General features: G+C 40.9%; 1 protein-coding gene across 5 annotated transcripts in view; it reads right to left on the reverse strand.

The window, feature by feature from the left end:
• Positions 1 to 24,492, reverse strand: part of DZIP3 (DAZ interacting zinc finger protein 3) — a 136,633-nt gene that overhangs the window by 102,474 nt on the left and 9,667 nt on the right. For 4 of the 5 annotated variants that reach the window (XM_079766464.1, XM_079766463.1, XM_079766467.1 and 1 more), the window contains exons 2-5: positions 22,555 to 22,658; positions 16,347 to 16,416; positions 12,842 to 12,997; positions 5,580 to 5,696 (exon numbers count right to left, since the gene is read on the reverse strand). In XM_079766464.1, the coding sequence (XP_079622590.1) occupies positions 5,580 to 5,696; positions 12,842 to 12,997; positions 16,347 to 16,416; positions 22,555 to 22,586 (375 nt within the window). In that variant the 5' untranslated portion in view covers positions 22,587 to 22,658. The remainder of the gene's footprint in view (positions 1 to 5,579; positions 5,697 to 12,841; positions 12,998 to 16,346; positions 16,417 to 22,554; positions 22,659 to 24,492) is intronic. The other variant, XM_079766465.1, reaches the window with a different exon arrangement.

A 24,492-nucleotide genomic window follows, 5' to 3' on the forward strand; every position in this document is an offset into this window, starting at 1 on the left:
TTCTTCGTCTTTGCTGCAGGCTCCAGCCACAGTCTGCTGCCTTCGTCTTCGCTACAGACTCCAGCCAGAGTCTGCCATCTTCGTCTTCGCTGCAGACTCCGGCTGGAGTCTGCATCTTCGTCTTTGCTGCAGACTCAGGCTGGAGTCTGCCATCTTCGTCTTTGCTGCAGACCCTTGCTGGAGTCTGCAGTCTTTGTCTTCGCTGCGCTGGAATGCCGCTCCGGAAGATCCCTTCACCCTCCGCTCTCCCTCTCATAGCAGGCGTCCTGCCCTGCCTGGCCACTCCGCACCTGGAGCAGCTGGGCGGCCTCCATTTTTGTCCTTCTAATTTGCATATTCCCTCCTGATTGGTTGGTGGGCGGGCATAGCAGAGTGATGGTCAATTTGCATGTTTCTCTTTTATTAGTGTAGACTAGAGGCCTGATACATGACATCCATGCAAGGGGCTTGGCCTCGCAGCTGCAGAGGCTTGCCTTGGGTCTCATAGACCCAGCTTTGTTCAGAAGGTCATGCAGTCTAATTAGCATAGTACGCTTTTACTATTATAGACTATAGAGGCCTGGTGCATGAAATTTGTGCATGGGTGGGGGGGAGGGAGAGGTCCCCTCAGCCCAGCCTGCAAACTCTCCAATCTGGGACCCCTCAGGGGATGTACGACTGCCGGTTTAGGCCCGATCATAGGGATCGGGCCTAAACTGGCAGTTGGACATCCCTCTCACACTCCGGGACCACTGACTCCTAACTGCTCACCTGCCTGCCTGCCTGATCACCCCAAACTGCCCCTCCTGCCAGCATGATCACCCCCTAATAGCCTCTGACTGCCAGCCTGATCACCCCTAGTGGCCCCCCTAGCTGGCCTGGTTGCCTCCAACTGGCCACCCCTGCCAGCCTGATCACCCCCTAATCACCTCTGCCTGCCAGCCTGATCGCCCCTAACTGACCCCCCCTTGCTGGCCTGGTCGCCCCCAACTGCCACCCCCGCCGACCTGGTCACCCCTAACTGCCCCCCTTGCTGCCTGATCACCCCAACTGTCTGCCTTGCCAGCCTAGTCGCCCCTCACTGCCCCCTCTTTCAGCCTGGTCGCCCCTAACTGCCTTCCCCTGTCAGTCTGATCACCCCCAACTGCCCCACTCTGCCAGCCTGGTCACTCCTCACTGTCCCCCCCACCCTGCCAGCCTGGTCACCTCCAACTGCTCCCCCCCCCCAACCGCCGGCCTGGTTGACCCTCATTCCCCCCCCACTGGTCTGGCCACCCCATGCAGCCTGCTGTTCAGTCATTTTGTCGCCCCGCATTGCCCTCCCTACCGGCCTGATCGCCCCACGCAGCCTCCTGTTCAGTCATTTGATCGTCCCTCACTGCCCCCCTGCTGTTCTGGTTGCCCCATGCAGCCTGCTGTTTGGTTGACCAGTTGTTTCAGTTGTCATGATAACTGCCTTTTTATATATATAGATAGAATTTGGTATCTTATGCTATATGCTATCTTGTGTTGCTGGGTTGTCCTTTCTTGAGGATAACTCTAATACATCATCTGCAGGGGTGTAAAACTTAAGTTTACTGATCCAAATTATTCTAAAGAACTAATTTTTCCTTTTACCATCTTGTACTATTGATTCTAATTTTTAATGGAAGGTTTATTTTTCTCATATTTTCCTATTTATGTATAAAGTATCATTTGACCTTAAACATGTAATTATAGCTTTTCAATTTTATCTCACATAAAGGAAACCAAGATGGCGGCATAGGTAAACACCTAAACTGCTGCCTCGCACAACAATTTCAAAACTACAACTAAAAGACAAAACGTCTATCACCCAGAACCACAGGAAAGCTGGCTGAGTGGAAGTTCTACAACTAGAAGGAAAGAGAAAAGAGCAATGAGACATGCACAAGTGCGAAAAGCTGAGGTACGGAGGCGTGCAAATCTGGCTGGCGGCAGGCGACTAGGCGTACTGCTTTTTTCAACCTGAAGGGAGACAAGCTCCCAATTACTCTGAACTCCAGTTTCTGGGGAGATACTGGGGACCCAAACTCTTATGGGGAGAAGCTGGACTGTCTGCCATTGGGTTGGAAAGTGAGGGTGACTTTCTTGCAGAGGTGGGCCCAGCAATCATTGTTTACTGCGCTGGGGCACGGTACGCAGGGACTTGGAAACGCGGAGACGCAGAGATGGCTGACTGTCAGCCATCGCTGTTTGCCATGCCCTAGCCTAGTGACTCCCTGAGATCCTGCCCCACACAATCTACAAACCTACCCAAGCTCTGCGCAGCATCTTTTGCATATAAATGGCCTGCCCTATCGCAGATTAACCTAACAAAATGCAGCTCTGGTCAGACAGCTCCAAAATCTCCAAACGCCAAGCAAAGAGGAGAAAACTGTAGTTCTCACTGTAGCACCTGCTGGGTGGCCTCAGATAGTAGCTGACCTGCACCCCATTGGAGATCCAGAAGCTAGTGTATCTAATGGTCAGTGTGAGGTGACACCAGATTTCAACTACTCACATCCATAAGTGACACATTCAAGAGGCAGACTCAGTGAGCACCAAAGCCCCAGTGAAACAAGTCCTGCCCCATAAGTGTTTCTCCAGCACAGCAGTTCTTCCATTATAGACACAGCAGGTCCTCACAGCCAATTGGCCTGGAGGTCAACTCTGCCCAGTGATACCAACAACAATCAAGGCTTAACTACAATAAGGCTGTACACACAGTCTACAAAGGGGTGTACCAAGAGTGTCCACCTTAGGTAACTGGGAGGCCGACCCACTGGGCCATATAGGACACCTAGCACACAAAGCCACCCTACCAACTCAGTGAAGCAGCGAAAATGCGGAGACAAAAAAACAGATCCCAAATGAAAGAAATGGAGGAAAACAAATGACTGGATATAGAGTTCAAAACCCGGTTATATAAGGTTTTTCAAGAATTTCCTAGAAAAGGACGATAAATTTAGTGAGACCTTCGAGGATATGAAAAAGGACCAACTAGAAATTAAACATACACTGACTGAAATAAAAAATATTATACAGAGACCCAACACCAGACTAGAGGAACGCAAGAATCAAGTCAAAGATTTGAAATACAAAGAAGCAAAAAACACTCAACTGGGAAAGCAAAAAGAAAAAAGAATCCAAAAAGTTGAAGATAGTGTAAGAAGCCTCTGGGATAACTTCAAGCGTACCAACATCAGAATAATGGGGGTGCCAGAAGAAGAGAGAGAGCAAAGTACTGAAAACCTATTTGAAGAAATAATGACAGAAAACTTCCCCCACGTGGTGAAAGAAATAGACTTACTAGTCCAGGAAGCGCACAGAATCCCAAACAAAAGGAATCCAAAGAGGATCACACCAAGACACATCATAATTAAAATGCCAAGGGCAAAAGACAAAGAGAGAATATTAAAAGCAGCAAGAGAAAAACAGTTAGTTACCTACAAGGGACCACCCATACGACTGTCAGCTGATTTCTCAACAGAAGCTATGCAGGCCAGATGGGAGTGGCAAGAAATATTCAAAGTGATGAATAGCAAGAATCTACAACCAAGATTACTCTACCCAGCAAAGTTATTCAGAATGGAAGGTCAGATAAAGAGCTTCACAGATAAGAAAAAGCTAAAGGAGTTCATCACCACCAAACCAGTATTATATGAAATGCTGAAAGGTATTCTTTAAGAAGAAGAAGAAGAAGAAAGTAAAGATAAAAATTATGAACAACAAATACATATCTATCAACAAGTGAATCTAAAAATCAAGTGAATTAAAAATCTGAGGAACAGAATAAACTGGTGAATATAATAGAATAAGAGGCATAGAATGGGAGTGGATTGATAATTCTCAGGGGGAAAGAGGTATGGGGAGTGCAGGAAGAGACTGGACAAAAACCGTACACCTATGGATGAGGACAGTGAGGGGGGAGGTAACGGCAGAGGGTGGGGTGGGAACCGGGTAGAGGAGAGCTATGGGGGTAAAAAGGAGAAACAAATGTAATAATCTGAACAATAAAAATTTATTAAATTTTAAAAAATTTATCTCACATGATTACTCAATAACTGATAATAGCAGTACCAATTTTTATATAGAAATATCAGAAGAAAAAGGAGCTGATTATTTATAAAGGGACAAAAAGTTGTAGATTTTGTCATGATTCTCCATTCCTAATTGGGAAAGTCCATTTTTACTAGATCAAGTTTCTCTTTATTTAACCCTTTGTACACCCTTAAGCATCTATAAACGCAAGCAGCGGACCTTTCCCACATTCCACACATGTCTATACAAGCAAACCCCACATATCAACTCTAGTCACCCAATTTTAAAATCAGACTTGTTAGTGACATCTCTGGGTTTGTAAAAAAATTATGATAACTTAAATTCATAAATATTCCACTGCATATGGAAGAAATTCCAATATCGATATATAGGGCTGCCACTCAGAAGCGCGAGAGATAAACACTGCGACACCTGAAATTTTTTTTTGTTCATTTGTTTGTTATCACGAATTTCACGCTTAAAGTGGTAAACATGGTGTGCATTCTTCATATTTTTTTACAGATTTCTTCTTTGGAGCATCAACAAAATTTAGTGTTTTCATGTCGATGGTTTATTTTTATTTTGTGTTCACTTTTGTTGATATTTCCACAGAACTGCAAATTGTCATTATTTTATTATTGAATTTATCACCATAATGTATTATATTGTGGAAATAAAATTCAATCCCCATAAATGGCATCAAATGAAGAAATAATGGAGCCAAGTGCCTCGCAAGAAGAAGATGACATCCTTTATTCAACTCCAAAGTCAGATGATTTTTTTAAATTAAATTCAAAATATCGTGATGTGTAGGGATGATTTCTATTTTGGACACATGGCAGTTAACTGGTTAAGATGAACAATTTTGTAGCAGGGAAGGAGACTAGAATAAGCTCATTAAGGAGATGTAGTCATAAAGTACAAGACAAAGGAAGGAAATAAATTTACGGTATGTGTACCCTTCTCTAGATCAGTGGTTCCCAACATGGGGCACCTGCCCAATGGGGGGCAATTTGATTTTTAAGTTATTAACAGTGAACTTTTTGCATTTCGTATGGTTCTAGGGGCCTCATATACAGTATGTAAATCCATAGTGTGACATATTTATGCAATTCAGTTCTTTATTATATATTTTGAAACTTTATTTGCTATTTCTCATATCACTTCATATTATTATTATTTTAACAATTTCTTAGTGATTTCTTCCTCAGTACTTCAACTGTCCTTTCATTCTTTTATTTTTCTCTTTCATGAATGCCATGTTCTTTGGAAGCTTGTTTAGACCAAGTTAATGGCCTTTTAAGCTTCCTCCATGTGAAGAGGACTTCACTTTTTTAATAATAAAAATTATATGTCACGGGGTGGGGGAAGCATCAGAATTTTAGAGATGCTTAGGTAGGGCATAGCCAAAAAAAAGGTTGGGAACCACTGCTCTAGATAGAGGCAAAAGAGGAAAATAGAAATTGGCCTACACCTTAAAGTTAGCATGCATTAGCCATATTCTCATTGAAAAATGTTGTGAGTCCATTATTTCAAACTTTCAAAAACAAAACACTTACAGTATAATTAGTAGCTTGAATGTTCCTAAGTGATGCTTCCAGTTGTGTTATCAAGAAACGTAAAGTCAAAGCAGGAACTATTTCCTCCCCATTCTGGCTGTTAGCTGCAACTTCTCTCTATGCAAAATTATTCAGTTGAAAATGTCCTTAAGTTAGAATAAATATCTACATATTTTTATAAATAATACATTTTCATTTTTAAAAATTTGGAATACAGATATAAAGATTTCTTCTTTAAATCCACACAACCCAGATACAACTGTTCTCATACTTGTTTGTTTTTAAGAAGTCTGTCAAATCTTTGTAACTATTTCCTCAAAACACTAAAAAGCATTATTATGTCTGCCAAGGGGTTGGCAATATCCACTCTTACTTCAGAGGAAAGGGGTAATCCCACTTTATTCTCATATCTTCTGTTCCCTAGCATAACTAAAATCTTCCTTCCAACTCTGAGCCTGTGGTAGTAAGCAGGAATGCTGGCCTCAATATCAACACCAGGGTAAGCCATCTGATACTGCAATCTGATTGAAACCAAGCTAATATATGATTTATTATGTACCTTAGTTTGGTATTTACATGGATGAAATCAAAGGAATGACTATGTATTGTTTGTGGTCATTCCCCAATGCCTTATGCCCACAAGTGCTTGGCTTAAATTACATTATCTGTTTAATGATTTACAGACAGTCCTCGGGTTACATCAGACTCGACATATGTAATTTCGTGGTTATGTTGCCATCTCCCATTTATTTATAAAAAAATAAAGTTCCGTCATTTTGACATATGTACATATGTGCTTTATGTTTTTTATTATTTATTTACCACAAGTAAAGGTCAGGAATTGTTATCTTTCCTTTAAATTTTTTTACTGTTTCACTTCATTACTGCTGTTATGTGCTCCATGTGAGTGACATAGGTGCTTATGTAGGTAGGTTCCAACTTACCGCGAAAATCGCATTACGTTGCACTGCTGGAACGGATCGCTGATGCAACCCGAGGACCTACTGTATTATCTATTTGGAAAGTTTAACCTACACTTTCTTAACTTGGTGTCTACTATACAATACTTGACTGTTTTTCTCCTAGCTAACTAGATGCTTAATTTCAGTCTCCCTAGCACTCAAGTTAATGAACCTCTTCTCCATTGACACACATTCCCTGGATAAATCCAGTCATGTTTTTAAACACTGCATATACACCGAGATTTTCCAAATTTATATTTCCAGTTCAGAACTATCACCAGAATTCAAGATTCATATATCCAACCAGTTACTCAACAATATATCTAAATTTTGAAAAGGCATATAAAACATAACACTGAAGTTCCACCTCTGCCAAACAGTCTAGATACTTTCAGATCAATCCTCTCAATGACAACTAAAAAGCTGGACAAAATATAAAATCTATTTATTTGAAAGCAATGGAAAACTATCAATGGCCAAAATGCAAGAGAGGTGGAAGGACCAGAAATGTGAGACTGACTTTTGGAGTCACTTTTATCTTTAAGGCAACTGTTGTAATGGTTGTGGCTGAGATACCAGGCACATCTCTTAGCAAACTTGCAAAAGTAGGGGGAAAATTGAGAGTTCCTGACCTATCAAGGAAGAGCGGGCCTAGTAACACCTCATTCTTTTGGTTGGGAACCTGAAGAAATATACCATAAGAGTACCTCTTTTTTTTAAATTTTATTTCTTTATTAAGTTGTTACATATGTGTCCTATTCCCCCATTATCTCCCTTTCCCCCTCACTCATACCCTCATCTGTTCCACTTGGAAAAAGACCCTAACACTAGGATTTCAATGCACGTAGTTTATTTGGGATATGCCCAGAACAGGGTAGGGGAGTGGAGAAAAGATACAGGAAAGCGAAAGCAGGCCTTAAATTAATGGGATGTGTTATTAAAACAGTTACCCACAGTGGGTAACTCTAGTTAACATAACAGGGAAACTGAAAAACAGTAAAAATACAAACCTCAGTATTACACAATGCAAAAGGGAACTGAGGTATTTATGTAACAACCCCAAAGTGTTTTCTAGGGTAAAGGGGGTTATTAATTCCTTGGGACTTCAGAACTGCTGAGTACAGCCTTTTGGAGTTCTAGAAGAAAAAAAAAAAAAAAGGCCTGAGGCATAGAGACGCAGATACTGAAAACTGGAAGTTGTCCAGAGCAGCGGTCGCCAACCTTTCAGACCTCACGGACCACCAGTAGTCTGCAGACCACCGGTTGGTGACCGCTGGTCCAAAGCATACTGAAAGGATAGAAGTCAAGGGATATGGGCAGGGCACTGGCAGTATCTACTGCAAAGGGTAAACCATAAATAGACTCTTCCCTAGGTAACAGAAGTAAAGCTTGAAATGATCTGTCCTTAGTTGAATTAAGTGATATGTCAGAAAAGCACAAGTAAGCATTACTAAGAAATAGTTTGCTCAGTTTTTCTAGTTCTTCTCAAAGGAATATTGCTCTAAACCAATCCAGGCAGCCACTGCAAGTTGCAGAATTCTCTATGATCTTTTAGATCACTATGGAATCTATATTGTCTTCATATTCACATTAATGATTTGGTTATTTTCTTGCCTTTTTACTTTTTCTTTGAACATTCTTACTAGGCATTTATCAATATTATTGGTCTTTTCAAAAGAACAAGTTTTGGCTTTGCTGACCTTCTTTATTACGTGCTTTATTCTATTTTATCAGTTTTAGCTATTTTTATTCCTTCTTTAGACTTTGTTTTTAATTTGCTGTTCTTCCATTAACCTCTTGAACTTTTTATTTAGATTATTGGTATTCAACCTTGCTTTTTATTCTAACATATGCATTTCAAGTTATAAATATTCCTGGAAGCACAGTTTTTACTTAATAACATTTTAATATATATAATTTTTTCAGTTTAAACATTTATGTAATTTTCATTATGATGTCTTCTTTGACCCTTAGGTTACCTAGGTTAGAGGTATATAGTACGGAATTCGTGCAAGGGGCTCGGCCCTTGCAGCTCCGGCTGCCTTGTCCCCCCGGCTTCGTCTGGAAGGTCATCCGGATGGTCGTTCCCCTGTTTAGCTGTTAGGTCTATTTGCATATTATGCTTTTATTATCTATCTATATAAAAGCCTAAGTGACCGTCGCAATCAAAATGACCAAACTGAGGAACAGGCTGCATGGGGTGACCATGCCGGCAGGGGTGTTAGTGAGGGGTGACCAAAAGACCGAGCAGCAGGCTGCATGGGGTGACCAGGCCGCCAGGGGGTATAGTGCGGGGCGACCAAACAACCAAGCAGCAGGCTGCATGGGGTGACCAGGCCGCCAGGGGGGTTAGTGGGGGCGACCAAACGACTGAGCAACAGGCTGTGTGGGGCAACCTGGCCATTAGGGGTGTTAGTGAAGGGCGACCAAACAACCAAGCAGTAGGCTGCATGGGGCAACCTGGCCGGCGGAGGGGTTAGTGAGGGGTGACCAAACGACCGAGCAGCAGGCTGCCTGGGGTGACCAGCCAGCAGGGGGAGCAATTGGGGGCAACCAGGCCAGTGGGGGTGATCAAGCAGGCAGGCAGGTGAGCGGTTAGAAGCCAGCAGTCCAGGATTGTGAGAGGGTTGTCCGACTGCTGGTTTAGGCCCCATCCTAAACCAGCAGTCGGACATCCCCTGAGGGATCCTGGATTGGAGAGGGTGCAGGCTGAGCTGAGGAGACCTTCCCCGCCGTGCATGAATTTCGTGCACCGGGCCTCTAGTTATAGATAAAATCCCAGTGACCAGAACAGCAGAACAACTAGAACAACCAGTGGCTATGATGTGCACTGCAGCAGCCAACCAGCCTGATCCAGGCCCTGATCGGCTCCCTCCAATCGGGGGTGGGGCCAGCAGGCCAATAGCCTGCAACCCTTCCCCCCAGCTGGCCCCACCCCCAAGTGGCCCCCAACACCCCAGATCAGGGTCAGGGACAGCCGGTCAACCACCCACGGCCCCTCAACCTCAATCAGGGGTGGGGCCCAACCTCGATCAGGGGTGAGGCCAGCCGGCCAACTGCCCATGGACCCTCCTCATGGCTGCCCCCCCCTCTTGTCCCCCAACACCCCATCAGGGATGGGGCCCGCCGGCCAACCTCCTATGGCCTCTCTCCCCCTCTGGCCCAGCCTGATAGGCCCCATTGGGGTGAGCAGCCCAGACCCCACCCATGCACGAATTCATGCACCAGGCCTCTAGTATATTTTAACTTAAGAATATGACTTTCTAGTTTATCTTTGTTATTGATTCTAAAATAATTGTACAATAGTTAGAGAACATGCTCTGTATGTTTTAATTCTTTGGAATCTGATTAGACTTGCTTTGTGACTTAGCACATGGTCAATTTTTATAAATGTTCTGTGTGCACTTAAAAAGAACATATACAGTATTCTGCCACTGTGAGGTGCAGTGTTTACTAGTATATGTAGTATGTATGTCAGTATATATTATATACACACACACATATATAAACACGTCAGTGAGATCAAGTTTGCTTCAGCTCTACTAATTTTGTGTCCGTGCTCTATCAGTTATTCAGAGAATTATGTTAAATCCCACTAGGATTGTAGAATTATCTATTTCCCCTTTAGCATTATCAATTTTTGTTCACCTTATCATACATAAAAGTTCTATATATATATATATGGGTATATTTTTGAAATTTATCTTCTATTTTCTAGATTTGTCTAGAGTCAAGAGCAAGTAACAATATTTTAGTTACTAGAGCTCCATAATAAGTTTTAACATCTAAGTGGGCAAATTCCAAGCCTTTTTCGACTACACTTTTCTTTCTTAATTTTCTTGGCTATTCTTCCTTTTATTTCCCATTTGAACTTTAGGATTAGCTTTTAGTAATAACAAAACATCATTTTATCATTTTTGATTTATATGATATTTGCACATTTTAATTTCAGGAAAATTGACAGCTTTATCTATATTATTTTCCAAAATGTACTGCTTTCCAATAGGGTCTTCTTTTCTTACTTTCAATGGAGTTTTAGAGATTTTAATTTATTGTTTAATAGAGTATTGATTTCTAAACTTAAAGTGAAGAAAATCAGTGTGTGTGTGGGGGGGGTACTTGCTTGCTAAAATGGACATTCCCAAACCTACCCCCAGAGATTTATATCCTTTAGGACTACTATGGTGTTCAGACAGCCTCTGGTAGGTGACTTAGGAAAATCTTTGAGAAATTCTAGTTTATAATCTTATATACTGAGTGGCCAGATTATTATGATCTCTGAATGCATAATAATCTGGCCCTTCAGTGTATATCCTATATAAAAAAGACTAATATGCAAATTGTCCCCTTGACCAGGAGTTTGACCAGCAGGCAGGCCGGCCAACTGCCCATGTCCCCTCCCCTTGGCCAGGCTGGCCGGACCCCACCCATGCACGAATTCATGCTCCAGGCCTCATATATGTGTGTGTGTGTGTGTATATATATATATATTTATATACACACACACACACTGAGTGGCCAGATTATTATGCATTCAGGGATCATAATAATCTGGCCACTCAGTGTATATCCCTTAGATGTTTCCCTAAGTATTTTACCTTTTTGTTGCCATTATAAGTAAGTATTTTTCTTTCATTTTTACCTTTAATTGGCTATTGTTTGCATATGTAAAGGATACCGGGTTCTATTTCTCATTATTGCTTCTGGGTGATTTCCAGAAGATAAGAGGAAAATAGTGGCATTTTTCCATCAATTTCAAACCAGAATATATACTGTGGTAAATTACCTAAGTTAAGGTTATAATTATATGTAGTCTTTAGATATTTTCAGAGTTTTTTTGATTTTTTAATCATAATAGTATTAAATTGTCTTGTGGAAATAATGAATGATATATTTTTTCACAGAAAAGGCAAATGTGACCTTTTCAAGACACCTATGGTGTTTTGCTCCCTTCCCACCAATTAGCTGCTACAAAAAGTAGATAATTCTCTTTAACTTTGGAAAACTCCATTAATTTAAAAATTGATACCCATCTTGTACTGAAAATTTCACAACTTATTATCTAGAAAAATGATCTGCAAGATAGAAATCTATAATATATTCTCTAGAATATTTATTTTACTCATGAATCTAAAAGTTTTGGACATTATTTTTATTTTACATTTTTGAAAAATTTGTCAGCGTTTTAAAAATTAGGAAAACCAACTGCACTCCTCTATCCGAGTGCCATATTATGGGTTATTAATAAAACTAGAATAAATACTAGACCTTATAATCAACAGCTTACAAACTACTAACCAACATTCCTACCATTATTCTTGAAAGGCTACCACCAACTAACTCTATTTAATTAATAAAAGTCTAGAGTCAAGGTTGACATTAAGCCCTTCACAAGCAATAAGATGGAGACTTCAAGACTTTAGCTATACTATTGTGATACACAAAAGAGTTACTATTAAAAGAAAAGGCACATATATTGCTCTCTGCCCCAAGTACCTGCTTATATTTGGTCTTTGAGAGCAGCTAAAATACTTGGAATTTCTTAAGTGAAAGAAGTGTATTTTGTTCTAATGAAGTAACTCTTGGTAGGCTCCCAGATAAGGGTTAGTCACCATAAAAATCAAGCCAAGAATAAAAGCTTGGAACTTTTAGCCCCATTGGGAGAGGAACTGAAATTTGAATTATTAATTGATGACGCCTACATAATGAAGCATCCATAAAAAATCCTAAAAAGTAAGGGGTTTGGAGAGCTTCCAGTCTGGTGAACATGAACACGTGCCAGGAGAAGGGTACACCCAGACTCCCCTAGAACAGAAGCTCCTGCACTCAGGACCCTTCCATACCTTGACCTGGATGTACATCTGTATCCTTTATCATGAACTATACTGTGTAATAAAATAGTAAACATAAGTGTTTCCCAAGTCCTGTGGACTGTTCTAGCAAGTCATTCCAATCAAGAGGTGGTTGTTAGTACTCCAATTTATAGCCAGTGGGTCAGAAGTACTGAGGACAACCTAGGACTGGCGAATGACATCTGAATTGGGGGCAACATTGTGGTACTGGGACCTTAACCTGTGGGATCTCATACTAACTCCAGGTAGATGGTATCAGAATTGAAATGACTTGTAAGACACCCAGCTAGCCTTGGAGAATTGATCAGTGTGGAAATAAACCCTCATATCTACTGTCAGAAATGCTGTGAGTATGGAGGCAGTATGAGAGTAAAGGAACATAAAGTGTTTTCCTAGATAGTTACATACAGAGGGCTACACTTCTGCCCCAATGAACAAATTATCTTACCTGCATAGTTTGGAAAGAAAAATTTTCTTCTACAAACTTCTTAATGTAAGGGACCACACCTTTTGGTAGATTATTAATTGTACTCAATAACTTCTTCACCTCTAATAGTAGATTAACAGGCATAAGATTAGAAGGTATGTCCTTTTCCTGTTTATCCTAGAAGACATTATTAAAAATTTACACAATTATATTTGGCTAATATTAAAACCAAACTATTTTTAAGAAGAGCAAATCACTATGATAGACTACAGAAAACCCAAATAAGAGTAAGACATTCTTCTGCTCTCAAGGAACTTACAATATTATAGGAAGTTTAAGACCAAAACTCAAGAAGCTTTCTTATGAGGAATGTCATTATAAATTCATTTGAAAGTTATAAACAAAGTAGAAATTCAAAGAGAAGGATAAATGACACCTTTTTTAAATAGGGTGATGGTATAGGAAACATGAACAATTTTAGGCGTAAGTATGAGTTACGACTTAAAAAATAGTTTTTCTTGAGAAATACAAAGCATGCACATATAATACCTCAATAAAAAATTAAAAAAAAATAAAGCATAAAAATGCTGAGTTTAAAATATTACATAGATTAGTCTACATAATAATATGAAAACTATTTCTAAGAATGGTTTTTACATTAGTTGTGAGGAATGGGTGGGCAACAGAAATGGATAAAGGGCCTGGAACAGATGGATGATGGCCTTCCTTCAAACCTTAACAAGATATCATAGCTTCTATACCCTGCTGAAACTTTGGAAATATGAGTATGTTGCTACTGATCTCTGAATATCAGAACAGCTTCTTACTGCAGAGGCCATAAAGGGCTGGAGTCACTGAAAATGCCCTTCCATGGAGTTACTCTGACTGTAACTAGGAACCAATAAAGTCAATTCAGAACTATCTGCCTACTCTCCACTTCTGGGTTTGAGGAGTCTTATTATTATTATTATTATTATTATTATTATTATTATTTCAGAGAGGAAGGGAAAAGGAGAGAGAGAGATTAACATCAACGATGAAAGAGAATCCTGTACGCCCCCACACTGGAGATTGAACCCACAACCAGGCATGTGCCCTGACCAAGAATCAAATCGTGACCTCCTGGTTCATAGGTCGACGCTCAACCACAGAATCATGCTAGCTGGGCTGGATTTGAGTCTTAAATTAAGATTCCTCCATCTCCAACAATACCCAACAAATACACCTTACTTTTTATAGTACTTCATTACATAAAAATTATATCCAAAAATGCAGGAAAACGTCATAAATTTTCTAAAGGGTATATAAGTGTATGTTGTGCTATTCTTACTATTCTTGCAACTTTTCTGTTGGTTTAAAATTTCTCAAAAGGTAAAAAAAAAGAACTTCCATAAACTAGACAAGCGCTTATACTGGTTTGGCTCTGTGGATAGAGCGTCGGCCTATGGACTGGGGGAGCCCGGGGTTCGATTCCAGTCAAAGGCATGTACCTTGGTTGCAGGCGCATCCCCAGTAGGGGGTGTGCAGGAGGCAGCTGATCGATGTTTCTCTCTCATCAATGTCTCTATTCCTCTCCCCTCCTCTCTGTAAAAAGGCAATAAAAATATATATTAAAAAAGAAAAGAATGACCACTGTCACCCTGGCCGGTGTTGTTCAGTGGTTAGAGTGTCTGCCCATATACTGAAGGGTCTCAGGTTTGATTCCTGGTCAAGGGCACATACCTGGGTTGCAGGTTCCATCCCCGGTCCCTGGTAGGGGCACATGCTGGAGGCAGCCAATCAATATGTCTCTCTCACATTGATGTTTCTCTCTCTCTCCCTCTTCTATCCTCTCTCTCTTCCTCCATCCCTCCCTTCCACTCTCTCCAAAAATCAATGGGAAAAATATCCGTAGGTGAGGATTAACAACAGCAAAAAAAGATCACTCTCAGTAGTGTATATATTTCAAACTAAAGGTCAATTCTGCCATCAAAAATCACCAGAGAATCATCTAACACTAATTATCAAACTGATACACATAAATTCTTTTTGACAGAAAATACTATAACCATCATGCTTGTTAAATATATCTTATAATAAATACAATTTTAAGTTATTTGTCAAAATATTTGATGCTCAATCCACTTTTTAAAAACTGACTTGGCATCTAAATCAAATGCAAGTCAGTTTCCATCTCCCTTGCCTCTATATCTCATACCCGGACCTTGAAATGTCTTCTGAATCTAGTTCCCCTGGTTCAAATGTGCATCCCTGTGTACATTAGCATATGTTGTGTATACTGTGCAAAATCTGTTATGGTAATAACCTCACACAAGTAAATACTATGGTTATTTTATGTTTATGTGTATTCTTTCATAAGTTACTGAATAGCCTTTACAAACTTTTGCTATTGTTATTAATCCTCCCCCGAGGATATTTTTCCATTGATTTGTAGGGAGAGAGGGAAAGACAGAGAAACGCTGATGTGAGAGAAACACATCCATTGGTTGCTTCCTGCACAAGCCCCAACCAGGGCTTGGGCAAAGGAGGAGCCTGCAACCAAGGTACATGCCCTTGACCGGAATGGAACCCCGGGGCCCTTTGGTCCAAAAGCTGATGCTCTATCCATTGAGCCAAACCAGCTAGGGCCTTTACAAACTTTTTAAATGGATACCAATCATTATATTAAACCTGTTCATCCAAATTTCATTGAATATAAACATGTGATATTCATATATAGTCAATCATAAAGTATATTATCATTAACAATAAAAGCCTTATACTAATATATAATTTATTTTCATTCATTGAGTACTTGACTTTCTAACAGTAAAGATGATAAAAACAGCCCAACTGGTATTGGTCAATGGTTAAGGATCAACCTATGAACCAGGTCACACTTCCAGGTCAGGGCACATGCCCAGGTTTCAGGCTTGATCCCCAGTAGGGCCCCGTGTAGGAGGCAGCCAATCAATGAGTCTCTCTCATCATTGATGTTTCTCTCTCCCTCTCCCTTCTCTGAAATCAATATATATATATATATATATATATATATATATATATATATATATATGTATATATATATATATATATATATAGAGAGAGAGAGAGAGAGAGAGAGAGATGATAAAAACAGGGAAGAGAATTAACTTCAGAAACAACTCAGTGAATTTCTTACTAAATAAAATTCGGTATATGTGTGTGATTTCTTTGTATGTATATTGTTTTCATTTTGATTGAATTTTGCCTTTAAAGACAAATAAGAGATTTCTTAAAACCAACTGTTAAAATGTTTCTGGGCAAGTCAACTCAATTATCTATTAATTTTAACTTATAGCGAAGATTGGTGCACAGAATGATAACTTTGAGACCCAGATATCAATTATCAAAGCAAGACTTAATTAAGAGCATAATCTTACTTATTAAAATACAAAAGTGAAAATTAATTATTTTTAAAATAATTAAATTAATTAGAGTTAACATTACACTACCTGCTTTAGTCAATACTAATTAATTAACAATTAATGAAATTTAAATTTTCTCTTACCAGTTGATCAGTTAACTTTTCTACCTTATTCTCAGTTTCTTCCTTAGTCTCCTCCTCCACAGGAAGATGCCTATTTTAAATAAAAAAGAAAGGTGTACTCAGGGTATCTCCTTATAAAGAACATAATTAAATTTAGTAGTAAAAACTCTAACAAGTGAAATTTTGTCTGAAAGTTTCAGAAGTGTAAAATTGTGTTATCAAAGACTGATAAAAGGAGGTAGGTGCCCTATCTCTTTAGGGACTCAAAGAAATTATGCCATGTCCTAACTGTATGTGGTAGAGAGAATATAAAACTGATATAAAGGAAACTCCATCTTCAAACAGACACATAGTAGAGCAAAATAATGGCGGGGGGGTGAGGATTAGCTTATAGCACTGTTTCAATGTAAAGAAAAAAGGTTCTTGAAAAGGTTGATGTTTTGTTTTATGTAAGTACATACGTATGTCTTTATGAAGATAATAAAGGTTTAGGAAGGATCTATTAGACAGATCATTTTACTTTTTGTTTCAGGTTCCTAGCCTTACAATTGTCCAGTTTTCCAAAATGATTTTTTAAAATTCAGGCAGAATATAATATTTATATAATTGTCAACTATTTTTGTAAAAGGAATAATTTGACAAGTTTTGCTTTTGACATTGGCCTGAAATCTGAACATATGCAGTATTATATACTAAAATTAAAATTTTATTTATGAAATACCTTTGCCTACATACAGAAGCATGACACGGGACTCAAAATATAAGAACCGTAACACAGTCATATGTGATTTATATGATCTTAATTTTATATACTTGCAGAGATAAAACTGAGGTGAGAAACTTCTATCAATTGATTTACTCAGAACTGTACTTTATAAATATTACCCCATTTTACTTCACATTTATGTACTCATTTGACAGAAAATTCTTTATCATCTACATTGTGCAAACTGATTTTCTTTTTTAGGGGAAAGTGGGACAGATAAAAAGTATAGCATTATTCACACAATGAAAGTTTCAACAAAAAATGATTCTTACACAGAAACAATGTTTCACAATATGATTCTCAGTGCTCTTTAAAATGACATGAAAAAGAAAAACCTATTTACTAGTATTTCCAACTATCTACTGTACAGCTTCTGTAAGAATATCTTAACAGCATGTTAAGTTACATCCAAAACTGAGCTCATTATCTGTCCTCTCTTTGCTTCTCACACAAACACACATTAAACCTGTCTCTTTTTGAGATTCCCATATTAATTAGCGGTATAATCAATATAATCTATATACATAAAGAGCCAGGGTCCATCGCATCCAAAATGACTGGAGGGACGACCAAACACCAGGTGGGGGCGGGGGGGGGGGAGGAGCCCGGGGCAAGGTCGTTAGCCTCTGGTCCAGGCCGGACGGAAGCCTAATGACCTCGCCGCTGCCTCCTTGGTTGCCTCCAGGAGGACCTGGGCCCTCCCCTCTGTGGACCAGAGGCCCTTTTCCTGATACCATGTTCCCAGGATCTCTCAGACCCATTTGTGGAAGTCAGGAAACACTGCGTGTGGTCATTTCGCCCTGGGGACTCCCAGGGCTGACAGCAAGGGTAGTGGGGTCCCCTCTGTTATGCAATCCAGGGTCGATACATCCTAATGTTGACTCTGACAGGACTTGGGCCGGTCCTCTGTGTATGTGAGGTCCCGCTCCCTATACCAAAGCCCCCAAGTCTCTGAGATCCAGATGCAAAAATTGCCTGTCATCCCACCCTGGGGACTCCCAGAGCTTACACTGGGGGAGGGCATTGGTGGGGTCCCCTCTGTTGTGGCGTCCAGAGTCCCTTTAGTGTTTCCTTGGGGTCCTCACCTTAACTCTGGCAGGACTTGGGCCGGTCCTCTGCGTATCTGAGATCCACTCCCTATACCAAAGCCTCTGAGTCTCTGAGACCCGGATGCAGAAATCGCCTGTTGTCGTCATCCCGCCCTGGGTGGGATAACTCTGTTCTAGGGTCCAGGGTCCCTTCCTCCTCCTTCATGTTCCTCACCTTGAGCCCTGGCAGGTCCTGGGATCCTCCCTCTGTTGACCCAAGGCCAGACTCCTCAGATCAAGGCCTCACTGCCCTGAGTCCTCTATAGGAAGTCAGTGTACATCACATCCGGTACCAAGCCCAGCAATTCCAAACCTGATGACAGGAGCGGAGATGGATTCCGTAGGGTCCTTTAGCCCTTCCTCTAATCCATATTTTGACAGGACCTGGGCCTCCTGTCCTCTATGAGCCTGAGTCTGCAATCCTCAGACCAAGGGTCTGACTACCCGTGTTCCCTCAGGAAGTGGGGTGGGGGGAGGTGCAGTTTTCAACATACAAACAGGAAGCCCAATTTCAGGAGTTTAAATTCCTGCCTCGTTCACCTTATACTGTTAAACCCCAAATCTAGATACTCTGCCTACTATGATCACACCCAAGATTTTAAACAAAGCTAAGATAAGCAACTCTATTCATTAAAGACAGCCTAAAGGCAATGATTTCAACCTTGAAAACAGAAAGCTGGGGAGAGCCACGTGGACAGTGGAAAAGGGGGTGAGATGGAAACTTTCTCTGGTAGTAGCCAAGAAGTGAATGGTTTTCAAGGTGCATAAGAGCAACCTGTACTAGGGAAGCAGGATGATTCACATCTCCACAGAGACAGTCACATTACCTTGAAAAGATTTTAGGTAAATCTTATGAAAACTAGCTAATGGTGAAGGATGAGAAAGAACAATGAACACTGAAATGGGTGGCCTAGGGAAACGTTTGGAGGAAGCATCATCTCCCTACCATGTGACCCATCAGAATTGAACGTGGGGTCCATAAGTTTGAGAAGGCTTAGGAGTGCTAAAGAAATGCCCCCTTTCTCTTACCAAAGCATCTTGGCCTCCTCACCCCTCCCCATGGAAGTGTCAGGATGGTGCTTTGTGATGTGTAAATTTCTCTCCCAGGACTACCATTAGCTGGAGGAGAGGCTTCCTGATTAATTAAAGCCTAGGAGGTGTGGCCCCTCATTGTCCTAGAGAAAAGCATATGTTCAGGAGGCCTGGGGTAGGGCCCTGGGAAATTTTGACATGGTGAAGATGACCAGGAAACCACAAACTCCTAGCACAGTTATGTAACAACCAACCCCATTCACCAAAAGAAGGTAAAAGAGGAAGAAGCCCTGTTAACCAGGTCCAGTGTCCAGGATGAAAGGACAACACCCAAACTTCTCCTCCTCTTCTTTAGTGGCATATCCCCACGACTCCCTGGTCTTGCCTGGCAGATTCCATCCTCAACCCATACTTTTTCTCATGAAGACTTTTTTTCCCTTACATCCCAGCCATTTCCCCACAAACCAAAGTCCTTCTGTGCTCACTCTGTTGTCCTTCCAGGTACTAAAGACATCCAAGGGGGTGAAAAGATATCTTTAAGGGAGTTCAAGGGAAGGAGCCTTTCCAAAAATTCCTACCCCTTCAAGAAAACCTATGAAAGCTATAAAGCCACAATATGTGGCCATTATCACAGGCCAAATGAGGAACTGAATAAAAATTAACCAAAAAAAATACCAAGACAATGTAGAAAAATTCACCACCTCAAGTGGTGACTTGGGAAGCCAGTAACTTCAGAGCAATGCCAAAGACCTCAGAACTATCTATGAAGTCTCTAAAGTCTGGCCCCCAAGAAATGTTGACAGTGTGGAAGCCAAATTTTACACCTACAGGGTATACCAGTAGTGATGATTAAAATAAAATTGATAAGTGGTTCACTTCCAGTGTAAGCATAATTTGCAGACCATTTTTATTAAATGTATTGGGATAACATCTACATTATAAAAGATGAGGGGCCATCACGTCCTAAATGACCAAATGGACAACGAGTCATCAGGAGGAGGAGGGGGCAGGGCAGCAGGCAGCAGGGTGGGGGGCGAAGCGGGGCGAGTGCAGCGAGGTTGTTAGCCTCCAGCCCAGCCAGGCGGAGGCCTAACAACCTTGCCACTGGCTCGGTGGCTGCATATCAGGCCTGGAGAGAGGCCTGGAGACAGAGACAGGGCCTAATCAACAGCCACTGCGGTTGCTGGCGAGGCCTGGAGAGAGAGAGGGGCAAGGGCTGATCAGCAGCTGCCACAGAAGCTGCAGATCAGGCCTGGAGAGAGGCCCAGAGGCAGAGGCAGGCAGAGGGGTTAGGGGCAATCAGGCAGGCAGGCAGGTGAGCGGTTAGGAGCCAGTGGTCCCAGATTGCGAGGATGCCTGACTGCCAGCAGTCAGACATCCCCTAAGGCAGGGGTCCTCAAACTTTTTAAACAGGGGGCCAGTTCACTGTCCCTCAGAGAAAAGGAGGGGAGTCAGAGAGTGCGGCGCACATTCCACACATGCGCACTTTGGGCCCGGGACGAGTCGGCTGCTAAGCAGGACAGGCAGTGGCGGCAAAAACACCCGGCGGACCGCATGTGGCCCACGGGCCGTAGTTTGAGGACCCCTGCCTTAAGGGGTCCCTGATTAGAGAGCGTGCAGGCTGGGCTGAGGGGACCCCTCTCCCCCTGTGCACAAATTTCATGCACCAGGCCTCTAGTATAATATAGTGGTACCATATTAGTTAGTGGTATAATTTCCTTCTGGTCATTAGGAACCTGTGAGCCATCTCTACTTCTTTTATCCCTTTTCTCATATTTAAGCAGTCATAGAATTCTGTTTATTCTAGTTTTATAAATCCCTCCTTTCTTATTATTTCCTATTCCTAGTATTACAAGCCTCCATCAGCTTCTTCCCAAGCGATTAAAGGTGTTGTATCTTGAAATTCCATTTCTTTCCACTATCAATAGAGGTAGTCTTTTCAAAATATAGGATAAATTTCATTTATCTTCTTACAATGTCTCTGCACAAAATAAAGCTAAACTCCTTAAGAGGACAGTCAAAATGCTCCCCAAGAATTTGTCTTAAGTACTTTTTCTTACCATTTCCTTAGTCAAATTACCTCCCATCTTCTCTGCTTCTACACCCATCAAAATGCTTCCTAGTCTTTAAAGTTCAATTCAAACAGTACCTTGTGAAAACCCACTTCACCCCAGACAGTAATTATTTTTCCTTCCTATATATAACCTCAGCATCTCTAATATAACATTTATGTATGCATTTTGCCTAAAAATAAACTTTTATATACCTTCCTACATTATAATTCTAAATACACAAATTTTGTTTAGACTTTATTCCCTAAATATCAAGAAGATCAGTAAATACTTATAAAATAAATAGAGCACATTGCTTACCATATATGATAGCTATAGAAGGGAGATCTCCAATACTAACCTATTGTTTAGTATTATAAGGGAGAGGTATAGGTGGGCTAAACTGATACCTGATTGGAGGGACTTTTGGCCTGGCCCCAAATAAACCATTCAGTGGAGTCTTCTATGTTATGCTTAAGTTACCTTTTATAAAAGAGAATAATAATAGCATCCACCTCATAGAGTTGTTATAAGGTTTCTATGTTAACACTAGTGGCCCGGTACACAAAATTCGTGCACTCAGGGTAGGGGGACCCCAGCCTGGCCTGTGCCCTGTCACAGTGTGGGAGCCCCACGATCCATGGCCCGAAAGAGGTAGGCCCTGCCCACCCATCCAGGGCTCCTCCATGGATTGCCCAAAAGAGGTAGGCCAGACCCGGGGGAGGCCTGTGAACCCCTGGGCCGGGCTGCAGTAGGACCAATGCAGAGGCCTCTCTGCACGCCTGCGAACTCCCGGTGCAGGTGCACAGAGGCCTCCGCCGCCCCCCGCCCCCGTCCTAGATGCTGCAAGTCCTCGCCCACTCACGCCTGCTGTGCACACAGCTTGCTGATCGGTCATTATGCGTGAGGGCGTCCTGACCAATTTACATATTACCCTATTATTAATATATTTTGTAAAAGCATTTAAAACAATGTCTGGCAAAGAGTAAGTCAATATAAGTGCTTGTTAAATGATATATATAATATTACTTTATTGAAAATGCCCAAATATGACAAGCTGTGGTATATTTTTCAATTCTTGGCTCTTCAGCCAGGGTGTGGTCCTTAAATAAATTTTCTAAAATTAGATTTTACCCAGTTTACTAGTATATCCTCCACTATTCAAAGTTTCTAAACTGTCCTGAAAAACAAAGGTATCTCATTCACAGTAGCCTTCCAAGATTATATGGAAGAAACAAGTGTGTCTTTGGAATATAAAAAATGCAGTTGGCTTTTGTCAATCCACCCCTTACCTCACAAAAAATTCTTCTGGAAGAGAATCCATGATGCACAATGTTCTTTTGCAAAAGTCTTATTCCAATGCTTTCAGTTTGACTTCTACTACTGCTGTTTAAAGCTGTAAGAAAAGTAGTATTTTTAGTGGAAATGTAGGAGGATTACATTCTTTCTCCCTATATATAAGTAGTACATGATCATTAAAGAAAATTTTGAAAATTTTAAGAGAAAACAAAGATCACAATTTCATCATCTAAACATAAATCACTGTTTACATTTTAAAATACTTAATTGCTTTTCAAGCATAGGTATATTTGACCAATTTGTAATCATATTGAATAGACAATACTCTACAATACCTTTTTCACCACTGAACATTATGTCAAAAGCATTTTTCTTGTTATTTTGTACTTCTGGTAATTATTCTAATGGTTACCCAATTCTAATTGATTGATTAGGGTTTCTTTGACCATTTCCTTATAGTTGGACATTTAGATTGTTTCTCATTGTTTTATTATAAGTAGCATTTTTATAAACTCACTGCCTATAGGCCTTCTCTATATTTATGGTTATTTCCTTATAATTTGCAACAGTATGGGTGGACCTGGAAAGCATTATGCTAAGCAAAATAAGCCACTTGGAGAAAGTTAAATATCACATGAACTCACTCATTTGTGAAATATACTCAACAATACAAACTGATGAACAAAAATAGATCCAGAGACACAGAAGCAAGGAACAGACTGTCAAACCTCAGAGAGAAGGTAGGGGAGGGTGGGGAGGTGAGGTAAGAGATCAACAGAAGGACTTGTATCCATGCATATGAGCATGACCAATGGTCACAGACAATAGGAGGGTGGGGGCATGTGCTGAGGGGCGGGAGTGGGCGGGAAGAGGTCAATGGGAGAAAAAGGAGACATAGGTAAAACTTTCAACAATAAAGAATTACCAAAAAAAATGAAGTGTTAATTCCACTTTCAAAAAAAAACTCAGTAGAATTCCTAAGTGAAAAAGCACAAATATTTTAAGCCTCCTGTATATTGTTAAATGGCTTCTGAAAACATTTGTACATTGTTTTTAAATCCCCTGACCAATTTACAGGTCTTGATTGGCCAACAAGTTTACATTTTAATGTGTGGGAAGATGTCCCATGAATCTGTTACCCTCGACTGCTCTGGTACTTACAGATTATACAGTGCCAAGTAAAAGTGTTGATTTGAATGTAAAAAGAAACAAAAATGGAAGAAGGGGGGAAACACAATTTGCTTTTCTCAATGCTATTGGCTTGAAAACAAAATAAGACACTTGCTATTTTGCAGGACAGGAGTTTAGTTATTAAAAACTTTTTTTATGCTCAATAAAATCAGATTTTCTTTCTTGGCACTACTGACATTTTGGGCTCGATAAATCTTTGTTATGGGTAGTTGTCCTATACATATGTATGTATGTATTTAAAATCCTCACCCAGTGATATTTTTCCATTGATTTTTAGAGAAAGTAGGAGAGGGAAATACAGAAATATTGGTTGCCTCCTGCATGAGTCCTGACCAGGCCTGGGGGCCAGGGAGGAGCCTGCAAAGAAGGTGAAGTGCCCTTGACCCGAATGGAACTCAGGTCGGTCGGTAGGCTGACACTCTATCTGCTGAGCCAAACTGGTTAGGGTGTTTTTATTTATTTTTCTAATTGACTTTAGAGAGAGGAAAGGGGAGAGGGGAGAAGGGAGAGCAGGAAGGACAAGGAGAGGGAGAGGGAGGGGAAGGGGGAGGGGGAGAGGGAGGAGGAGGAGAAGAGGGAGAGGGAGGGGAAGGGGGAGGAGGAGAGGGAGGAGGAGAGGAGGAGAGGGGGAGAGAGGGAGGGAGAGAGAGAGAGAGAGAGAGAGAGAGAGAGAGAGAGAGATTGATTGGCTGTCTCCCGAACTCACCCCAACCAGGGATTACTCCCACAACGAGGGCAAA

This window comes from Cnephaeus nilssonii, assembly GCF_951640355.1.
Source record: "Cnephaeus nilssonii genome assembly, chromosome: 3".
In the NCBI taxonomy this organism is placed as follows: domain Eukaryota; kingdom Metazoa; phylum Chordata; class Mammalia; order Chiroptera; family Vespertilionidae; genus Cnephaeus; species Cnephaeus nilssonii.